The 11,140-nt window shown below is 37.8% G+C and overlaps 1 protein-coding gene across 1 annotated transcript in view; it reads right to left on the bottom strand.

The window, feature by feature from the left end:
• Positions 1–599: 599 nt before the first annotated feature.
• Positions 600–11,140, bottom strand: part of TFAP2D (transcription factor AP-2 delta) — a 55,627-nt gene continuing 45,086 nt past the window's right edge. Inside the window, exon 7 of the mRNA XM_025419009.3 lies at positions 600–1,334. Within this exon, the coding sequence (XP_025274794.2) occupies positions 1,115–1,334 (220 nt within the window). The 3' untranslated portion in view covers positions 600–1,114. The remainder of the gene's footprint in view (positions 1,335–11,140) is intronic.

Genomic DNA, 11,140 nt, shown 5'->3' with positions numbered 1-11,140 from the left:
TCTGGTTTTGTCTTCTTTATTGAACACAGACCTGAATGCTTCTGTGCCTCTAAAGGTTTAGAACATAGCCATCCGGCATGTAGAAGAAGCACAAAGATAGAAAAAGAACGGCTTTTATTTTAACCACACAATCATTGGCCACCAGCGCTTCAAGGGGCCTCCGCTAGTCCCCTGGGCTCCTCTCCTGTTTCTGAGGGGCAAGGACTCCTGGAAACATCACTGTTCCTATTTCCATGCTTTTCCAGGCAACACAACAACACTGCTTTCCTTCAGGAGCCCAAGAGTAGCAAAGCTACCCTTTCCTGTATCCATCCTGCCCCAAACTACTAAGTGCAAGTCTGTTTCCTTGAACTGTTAGGTTGGGGATGTGAAGAAAATGAATTGAAGAGTTCATCTCTTATCTCTTCAATATTATGCTATCTCTTCTTAGTTATGGGCAAGGTGAGGTTCTATGGTGGGGAGGAAATGGTCATACATAAAGAGGGCAGAGTTTTCTGGAATTTTTAAATACCACGAAGGCACTGGTAGTTAAGTGGGCTAAGGGTGACCAAAATTTTAGAATTCCTGTCACTTCCCAGGACAAAGATTCGTGACTGCCCTTTTCAGTTCCCAAAGCATTTATTAATGGATTAATTGCCAGACTGGTCTAGTTAATGTTACCAGGGAATTAAGTGAAGAAAGACTGGAGCTGTAAGCACTGGTGGTAGATTCCAGTTGGTCATGCTTTCTAATCCCTAACTACATAGCTGGATAAGAAAGTGCATCAGTTAGATGTGAAAAAGCATGTGCTGCCTCTCCAGAGTCCAGAAGTGCTTAAAAACTGTGATGTATATAATCCGGAACAATAAATTACGTGCACAAAAAGAGTTTATCATAACATAAAATTAAAAAGTGACAATTTCATCACACAGTTACACTGCTGTTTTCCTTTTTTTTCTTTTTTTTGGGGTTTTGTCCTTTTTGTTTCATTTTTCATTTCCATTTTTGTTTTTTTATGGAGGGTTGGGGGAGGGTAGAGATTTGGTCCACTGAAGATTAATCACCCTCAATGATATATATATTAGAAAAAATATCAGCAGCAAGACTCTCTAGAAATAGATTCTGTTTGATGTAGCTAGTCTGTCTTTTCTGTTTTGCCCTCTTTCACGGCAGCCTCTGAAGTTTTCCGCAGGGGGGCTTTCTCCGAGTTGGCATGTCCTTGGCCAGAATCCGCCGCTCCACCATTTTTGTGGGTAGTGTGTTTTTCCAAGTAGTTCAGCATTTCACTGAGGACTGTTTGGAAAGTGCTTAGGGCTGCACATATTGCTGGAGTCCCAAAGCCATGAGTGATCAAACTGGAAATGAGAAGTGGTAGGGAAAAAGAAATGAACAACTTACAGTATGATACAGAACAACCATTTGATCCAGAACATTCAATTAAACAGGCATTTATTGTATTCCTAAAGAGTGTCAAGCATTATGGAAGAAAGAACACAAGTCAACGTATTGCTTTTGATGATAAGAAATTCAGGACGCATTTAGATTTGTCATTGATAGACTTTTTATACACTAGTGATCAGCAAGTCTCATTGTTTAATACATGATTTTGGCCCTCATTCTCTATCTCATTAAGAAAGCCAAAAAGACAACATTCTGTGTGTGGGAATCATCTCATTTTTAAGAATGGCATATATGCATGTATGAGCATTGAACACATAAGAAGAAATAAAAAATGGGTGTGCTTGATGGCTAGCTGTTCCTCTGACTTCATTCTTCTCTCCTTCATGGTAACAAACTTTGATTTGGCTACTCAGTGACCTAGCTGGAGACTACATTTTTAAGCTTTCCTTGTAGTTAGGTTTGTACATGGGACCAACCTTCCCACAACAGAACATGAGGGGAAGTGTTGTATGTGATTCCATCTGCTTCAAAGGAAGTTGACTGCTCTTTGTTTTCTCCCAGCATAGCAGGCAGCTCTGCAGATGAAAATAACCACCTTGGTGGTGGGGGCAGAACAAAATGGAAGTAACCAACTCACCTTGAATGTCCTAAATGAGAGAAAAATAAAATTCTACCTTATGTAAGCCACTCTATGTTTGGGTTTTAGGAGCTAGCTAATTAATAATCATAAATAATGAGAAAATATAAGGAATGTTGTTGGCAACTTCAGCATCTGTAAGCCCTCTAATCATGACAAATATCATCTCTAAGCTGAAAAATAATGTAATTATAAATTGACTCTTATGAATGGAACCCACCTAGCTTGTTCATTTGGTCAACTGTTTCTGAAGTGAGACTCTGCCGGGTTGCTCCCATAATTAACATCTTGTAATAACATAGGAAGATACGCTTGGCATGTATTATGCATATGTTATATGCAATGGAGTATACACATATTATACATTCAATTAAGAAAGCTGGTAACTGCTCAGAATTCCTAGTAATGTTGTTATGACATTAGCGGTTTTTAAATAAGACAAATATCATCCTCCGTAATACATTACCTAGCTAGTTACCCCTCTTAAGGTATGTGTAATCTTTAGGAGCAAAAACAATGAGATTTTATAACAATGCAAAAGGAGGGTTTTAGGGTCCAAGACAGCCTGCTAATATGCCGTGCTGGTGATAATAATAGGATTTATAAAACGGAATTGCTTATATTAGTCCATACAAGGGCTCAAGAAGTGCCAGACCTATATAGCAAGTGTTCAATAAATGGTAGATATTGTTGGCTATGGGACATTCATGGGTAAGAGCAAAATTTTCTGTGTGTCTCACATTAAACTCCATGGTTGATAGCATCTTTCTTTTTTTTATGATAGCATCTTTCATCTGAACATTTTACAAAGCCTGCCCTGTGCCTAGGTCATAATCTACATTTATTAAAAAGGAAAAAATCTTCAGTCTTCAATAATTTGGAAAATAAGAGTGGTCAGTGCTTAGACAACGATGCACACCAAAGATTTGAAATATAAGACAACATAGTTCAAGCATCTGCATATCCTTGCTACAGTATCTTGCATTGTTGAGCAGGAACACTCACCTAAGCTCCATTCCTCAATGAGATAACTAGAAGCAAATCAATCCATATGCTTTAAGATCTAACAGGGAACCTGGACAACAAATGGAATTGACTGGAGTGGTGGAAGAATTAATCATGGCTGCATCCAAAAAACAACTGACTGAAGCCATTCATTAATGTCTAAATGCTTGGCTCTGGTTACAAACTGCCTCTCTGCTTATGCTTTATTCCTGTTTTGAACTCCTTTTTACCACCGGATGAATTTTATTTTCCTCTATAGTGCCATGTCCTCTTGGTGGTGACACCCTCTTTATCTATGACAGAATATGCAGAATTTAGTTTCACTAGGTTAAATATTAAAGTTAATAAAGCCAATATTTGAGTTCTGAACATATACCAGGCCCTGTTCTCCATGCTTTATTCTGTATCACCCTATATAATCCTGGAAACAACACTAAAAATTAGGTACTGTTATTTCCATTTTTACACATGAAGAAACTAATGCTTGGAGAAGTTAAGTAATTTGCCCAAGAAACCTAATATTCTGTATTGCCTCTGCACTTATGTTCTTAGGATGTGGACATGTTTTTCTTTCTTTTTTTTTTTTTCTTTTTTTTAGAAGTCACAGTCTGTTGGCAGTTTTAGCTTAGTTTCTCAAATTTTGTTCTGTAGGCATGTAGGCCTGGAAGAGGAGAATTCTTCTTACTCACTTTTCTAAGATTGGGGTATGTATGTATATATTTTTTAAGGTTGGGTTTTTAAGAATCAAGTATCACGTGGGTAGGCCTATAGAAATACCTTAATTCTCCATGTGGAGAAGAATTGTCACCATAATGAAAGATTCTTAAGCTGGGCTCCTTTCTTGGCTCATGTCCCTTCTTGCTTCTCTAATATGCACTGATCGTCAGCAGGATGCATTGTCATCTTTGCCCTGCACTGAGATCCAGGTGTTCACACTGGCTCTGACTTGAGGCACTTTGTGACCCAGAAGAAGTTATTTGGCTTTGTAAGATGACAATGTTCTGACTTGGGACACCTGCAAGTTCTTTCCAACCCCAACCTTTAAACAACAGGCACTAATGCTCTTCTTTAAACCCAGGACATGGAGAGAAGGTTATGGAAATTTCAAGACCCTGAGCTCAACACAGAAATTTAAAATTGATGATGGAATCTTCAAATGAAAAAAGTAACTGCTTATGTTGTATACCCGAAACTAACATAACATTATGTGTTAATTATACCTCAATAAAAATTAACAAAACTTAAAAAAAGGAAGTAACTGCTTGAAATGTTATCCTTCAACATGGAAAACCTTACACAGATTGTATTAGTTTCCTTCATTTAATAGTACCTGCATATCAAAAAACATACATGGTACACTATATAGGATGATAATCAAAAGATAGGTTCTGTTCTAGCAGTTTCCAGTGAGGTTTATTAATCCAAATAATTAAAGTAATCTAAAATTGTATTAGAATCACACAGAAAAATAGTGTGAAATCACAGGATTAAAAGGAATTTCTGGAAACATTATGCTATTCTATTAACCCCAACCACTCCAGAAAAATAGGTGTATATTTCATTCATAGTGACATACAAAAAGGAGAAAAGGAATAACAATCTATAGAAAAAAAAAAAAAAAACCAACCCAGAAATGATAAGGCCAACTTTCAGTCCCAGATAGAAAATAAACTGAGGTCATCTGTTAGTCAAATCTCTAAAATCTTTGGTAACGGAGATCAATTTTTGTCTTTAGAAAATATTATATTTCAGACACAGACTTAATACTGATGTTATACTTGGCATTTGCATATATTTTCATCAGATTAATAGGACAGGGCATTTCACAAGCAAATATTACCTGGGTTAAATAATAGCCATGGCAGTTTGAAGCAGGTAGTCAAAATTTAGAAGTTCCTCTAAATTCAGACTCATCTAAAAGTTTATCCTCATGAACAAGACAAGTAAAAGACAACTAGCTTTGTGCTCAATGTGTCATCTTCATGCCAGATTTTAAAAATTGTTGCTGAAGTTGGTAGCTGATATAAATGCTGTATCAGATTTCATATCATATTTCATTTCTCAGGCCTCCATCCTACCCCCCTTTGAAATCACGTGTTCTACTTCCTTATTGTTGAACGGCTTATCTCAGGCTCCTCTCTTCTCTATCCCCAAACCTGTGATGGTCATTCCCACTTGGGCACCTCTGTTTGTCCTCCCTCTACATTTCAGCTGATCTAAAGTCCACTGACCCATCAAAGCTCCTTGGATGATACTGAAAAAAAAAAAATGTTAGTTTCCTGGTCCCTTGATTAATACATTGAAAAAGATGTGTTCCTGCCAAAGGATAGAAGCTTGCCAAAGTGATGAGAGAACTTAAATAGAATTTTTAGGAGAAAGGAGTAATATTTCTCCTCCTTCCCCAATTATAAAACTGGAGCCTGAAAAGACCATGGGAAGACAAAGACAGATGAGGGTAAGATCTCAGTCACCAAAGGGAGGAAGAAGACTAGGAGTCATATAGGTGGTCTCACGGCCCAAGTGATAATCAAAGTATGCTAGATCTTAAGATAGTGGCAAATAGGATACTAAATATATCTCTAAAACTTTACAGTTTGAGCTCTTACTGTAAATTGGTAATCTAAAGTTATAGTCTCATTTAAAAAAAATACAAAGAGTTGTTAAAAACAAACCACAAACAAACAGCAACAACAAAAACAGAAATGAGTTGGAAACAGTACTACCATCAACCTACACTTTTCCTTTCATTTGTCAACAGACAGCACTTAGGAATTGGTGACCTGGGATCCCTGGGTGACGCAGTGGTTTAGCGCCTGCCTTTGGCCCAGGGCGCGATCCTGGAGACCCAGGATCGAATCCCACGTCGGGCTCCCGGGACATGGAGCCTGCTTCTCCCTCTGCCTATGTCTCTGCCTCTCTCTCTCTCTCTCTCTCTCTCTCTCTCTGTGACTATCATAAATAAATAATAAAAAAATTAAAAAAAAAAAAAGGAATTGGTGACCTACTGAGGCAGGAGCCTCAGGGGAAAATGTGTGTGTGTGTGTTTAGGGGGATATCTCAGTGTCTGGAATGATTGACTTAACAAAAGGCTAAAGTTTCCCTGGCTTCATTTGGGAGTCTTTGAAGCCCAGGGTAGTAGGATTCAGTGTGAAGTTAGGTTCCAAGAATGGGGAAGAGAAATACTACAGAAAAGGGCCCAAGGTTTGGAGGGGAGATGGTGCTACGTTAGCATATGAAAGATTAAATGGTAATTAAGATGCTTTGCTTTCTTTTCAAAGTGTTTAATGTTTAAAACTAGCAATGATATAATGAATAGAGTTGAGACTTTTTTTAAATATAGGAAACTCCTATTTCAGGATCAAGAAAACAGGCATGTGTTTCTGAGACACTGGAGTTATTAGGTAATCTTTGAAAATTCTGGAAGATGGGAGGAGAGGTATGAAAGAGAACAGAGTAACTTGCCTTAATAATCAAAGCAGAGTGGGGGAAGGATGGTAGAGACAGATTTTAGGAATTCTAGTTTATTAAATTATATTTAATTCATCTCTTAACAAGTTTCTTGTAATGGGACGTTAAAAAAATTATTTATTTTTAGAGAGAGAAAGAGATTAGGGAGGGACAGAGGGGTAGGGAGACAGAGAGAGAGAAAATCTCCAGAAGACTGCTAAACTCAGAGCTGCGCTCTGTCACACAATCCTGAGATCACGACTCCAAGCAGAAACCAAGAGTGGCATGCTTAACTGACTGTGCCACCCAGGTGCCCCTGAAATGGGACATTTTAAAAATCAGGTACAAGTGTAAGTTTACATAGTGTAAGATTTATCCTTTTTAGGAATATAGATTGTTGAATTTTGACAAGCCATGAAGTTGTGCAACCACTACAATTATCCAAAATATTTTCTCATGTTCCTTGTCAGCAAACCCGCTTCTCCTCTGGCTCCTGGCAATCAGTGCTCTAATTTTTATCCCTTTATTGCTTTTTCTCAACTGTCATATAAACTGAATAATAAAGTCAACGCACTGTTATAACTAGGCCTAATAATTTTGAAATTTATTCCATGTTGTGGTATTTATCAATAGATTATTTTTTATTGCTGGTAAAGTATTCCATTGAATGGATTTATCAACATTTATTCATATAATGGAGGCTTATAATTCTGAAGTGTTAACATTTTAAAAAGGGAAGTGAACATGAAAGGGCTACATGGGTTCAGTAAGGAGCCCAATAAAGTAGCTGCATTTTTAAAAGATTTTTTTAAATTTTTAACTAATCTCTATACCCAACGTGGGGCTCCAACTCACAACCCTGAAATCAAGAGTTGCATGTTCTACTGACTGAGCCAGCCAGGCACTCCAGTAATTGTATTTTTTTTTTTTTTAATAGAAGTGTTACTAGAGGCACCTGGGTGGCTCAGTGGTTGAGCATCTGCCTTTGGCTCAGGTTGTGATCCTGGGGTGCTGGGATCGAGTCCCATATCGGGCTCCCCAAGGGAAGGCTGCTTATGCCTTTGCCTATGTCTCTGCCTCTCTGTGTCTCCCATGAATAAATAAATAAAATCTTTAAAAAAAGAAGTATTATTAAAGGACTAACAATGCACTTTACTATAGGATTTTAGCAATGCATCTAACAAAATCTCCCCAAATATCATATGATAAATTGAGGGGACAAGTGAGCTAGATAGAGGAGGGCCATCTCAGGTAGACTCACAGCTGGTTGGACAATGATGTGCAACATGTAGACCTAGAGAACTGTCAACCTTGAAGGGTGTTTCCAGTGGAGAGCTACAAGAGTCTCCCATTCATCTCACTCTGCTTGCCATGTTAATTGACAATGTGATTGAAGGCATCCTAGATTTAAGTGCTGGTATTAAAATAGAGAGGGAAATTCCTGCATGGGATAATGGAACCAAAATTTCAAAATACCTTAATGTGGTAAAAAGCATTGGTGGTGGGCCAAAATGAATGGTGTGAAATTTAGGAGATTAAGGAAAACATATCCACTTGCTGTATGCTGTCAGAGAAATCTGACCCAAGAGCAGTTAGTTCTTAGGGAAAGGCTCAGCAAATCAGTCAATCTAAGCTTAAAACCAAAACCAAAACAAAACCAAAAAAACAAAAAACAAAAAACTCACACGTCAAAATTTGATGTTTGGATCACAGCTAGTCAGGCTTATAAGCTATACTTACCTTCAACTATTTTCTCTCCCTCTCTCTCTCTTTTCTAACTAGATTCCAGCTCATTGGTTTCATTTTCCTATTACTAATTTCACACTGAGGAGCAGGAAGGTTCTGACAACTGACTGTGAGCAACACAATTACCCGCTGGGAAAATCCAGACTGCTATAGTTGATGGCACCTGATGTCAGAGTAAATGCAACTTCTATTTAATAGTCATTGTTTTAATTTTATTCATGGTTTTAAAAACTCCTATTCTGCTAGATTCCCCCAATTAACATTCTCAAGAGCATCTTTCTGCAACATAAACCATCTTTTCAAATTGGCTTAGCTCAGGAAGACCGTAACTATGCTTGGATCCAAAAGATAAAGTCCTACTGTTGACTTTCTCCCTAAGTGTCGGGGTATGTTCTCATTTCAGCAATTGGAGGGATAGCTCAGTGCAGAACCACCCTTTTTAGGGAGAGAGTATGCCTGTATGTGCATGTGTACTTATGGACTTACACTATTTTTTTGTCTTTTTATAAGGTGGCATTCTGGGGGCACCTGAGTGGCTCAGCCACTTATGCATCTGACTTTTTATCTCAGCTGAGGTCATGATCTCAGGGTCATGAGTTCAAGCCCCATGTTGGGCTCCACTCAGGGCAAGAAGCTTACTTTAAATATCAAAATAAATATCAAATAAATAAATAAATAAATAAATAAATTAATTAATTAAAATGAAAACATAAAGTGGCATTCTTATCTCTCCTTGAACAATGGGCTTGACCTGGATAAGTTCTACTAATTGTACCCTTTAACTTTTTTTTTAAGGTTTTATTAATTTACTTGAGATTGAGTGATAGAGCAAGTGAGTGTGTACAGTAGCAGGGGGAGGGAGAGGAAGAGGGAGAAGCAGGCTCCCCACTGAGCAGAGATCCCCATGAAGGGCCGGATCCCAGGACTCTGGGATCATGACCTGAGCTGAGGGCATACACTCAACTGATAGAGCCAACTAGGAACCCTAGACTTTCATTTTTTTAAAAAAATATTTAATTTATTTATTCATGAGAGACAGAGAAAGAGCAAGAGAGAGAGACAGAGACAGAGACATAGGCAGGGAGAGAAGCAGGCTCCATGCAGGGAGTCTGATGTGGGACTCGATCCCGGGACTCCAGGATCACACCCTGGGCTGAAGGCAGGTGCTAAACCACTAAGCCACCCAGGGAACCCCAGACTTTAACTTTTTAAGGCAATATATATTGCAACGGTTTAAACTGCATTCTCTAACAGTAGGGTTAAAAATGAAGAAATGGATACAGAAATGACAGAGGTAATAATAGAAAATGGAAAAGAAGAAATTGTTATTTGAGAAAGAAGATAAATTATAATCCTCTCTCCTTTTCCTGTGTGGTTTTTCTAATAAAATGTTAGGAACAATCCATCTTTAACTCAGTGTTTATATTTATAAACTACTTGCCATGGGTGATGAGAATTGATCAGGAAACTTCCATGTAATAGAAATTTCACAAACTTCTCTTCATACCTTATGATCTCTCATTAAGTGAATTTTTTGCTTGTAGCTAAGGCCTCATATGTTTATTGTGAAAATCTCCAAAGCTTCAGTGCTTACTTGAAATATAAATTAATAGATAATTCTGAATAAACAACTACCTAAGGAACAAGAGCTATTTTACTTTCCTTAATCTAAGTAAATATGGTTTATACTTCACTAGCTTTGTTGTATGCTACTGAAATGTTACAAAACTGTTTCTGTATTGCTCTAGCTGTCCTTCAGAAATGCTTTATCATTACTTTTAATTGATTTGTTCAAACTAATTTAAAACACTAAAACTATTTTCTAAAACACAGCCTAAAGCAAATTCCTATGGAATCTTCCCCTGAATTCTTCCTATCTTGGCAAGAGTTGGGCCTAGGATCCAGTAATCCTTCCCAAATACTAAGGAAATACTGATCTAAAATGTATTGAAAAGGTGGGGCACCTGGCTGGCTAGCCGGTAGAGCACTGGACTCTTGATCTCAGGGTTGTGAATTCATGCCCCACATTGGCAATGGAACCTACTTAAAAAAAAAAAAAAAAAAAGTAAAAAATAAATAATGAGGCTGCTGTTTCCTTTTCAATATATTTTATTTATTTTTAATTTTTTACTTTTTAAAAATATAGTATCTAATTACATCCAGATGTACTCAGGTATGTCTGACAAACATGGATAGATTTTTCTAGCTTTCTTTTGGGATACAAAAAGCTGGACTTAATTAGATACTATTATACTACAAACTAGAAGACAGTAGAAAATAGCTCACTGTTATCATTTAGGTAATTAGAGTAAGAGCTAATTTCATTTTGTCAAATTTCAACTTTCTACCTGGAAAATGTTTGACAAGCAAACATCTCTTCCTCTACTTCTTTTGGTGTGTCTAAAGGTTGAAATAGTTTGGGTTATTTCTCATTATTTTGTTATGTTTCATCATTTCAATGGGTGTTTGCTATCATGGATCTTTGATTTCCAGCATTGCATACAGATGCAACTGTCACCAACCTTAGTTCTGTTTTTTGGCCTCCAGGAGGTATGCAGGCAGCAAGATTTAAAGGCAAGACAAGCCTCCTTCTCTTTTCCTCCTGGATTATTCAGCTACTGCAGGCTTAAATCCAAATGTAGCCTCAGGCTTAGGCTGTACTCTCCACTCTGGTTTTATGTGGCAGCCAGAAAAATGCCTTCTTCCACTCATGAGAACAGTGGTGAGGGCAGGAGGCTGGGAGATGGCCCCTGGAGAACACCAGCAAAGGATTGTGGGGCTTCTCTGTAAAGCCTTACTTCTTATCAGAGCCATGAGGGTAAGGTGTTTCATCTCTCTGGAGCAGCACAAACCCTGAATATAGGCCATGGACAGAGACCTCACCCCGAGGAAAGTAGCTGGGGCTTATCTTCCTAAAACTTGATG

This window comes from Canis lupus, chromosome 12 (genome assembly GCF_003254725.2).
Source record: "Canis lupus dingo isolate Sandy chromosome 12, ASM325472v2, whole genome shotgun sequence".
NCBI lineage: Eukaryota > Metazoa > Chordata > Mammalia > Carnivora > Canidae > Canis > Canis lupus.
Note: the sequence above shows the minus strand (reverse complement) of the source record. Positions and strands in the feature narration are given on the sequence as shown.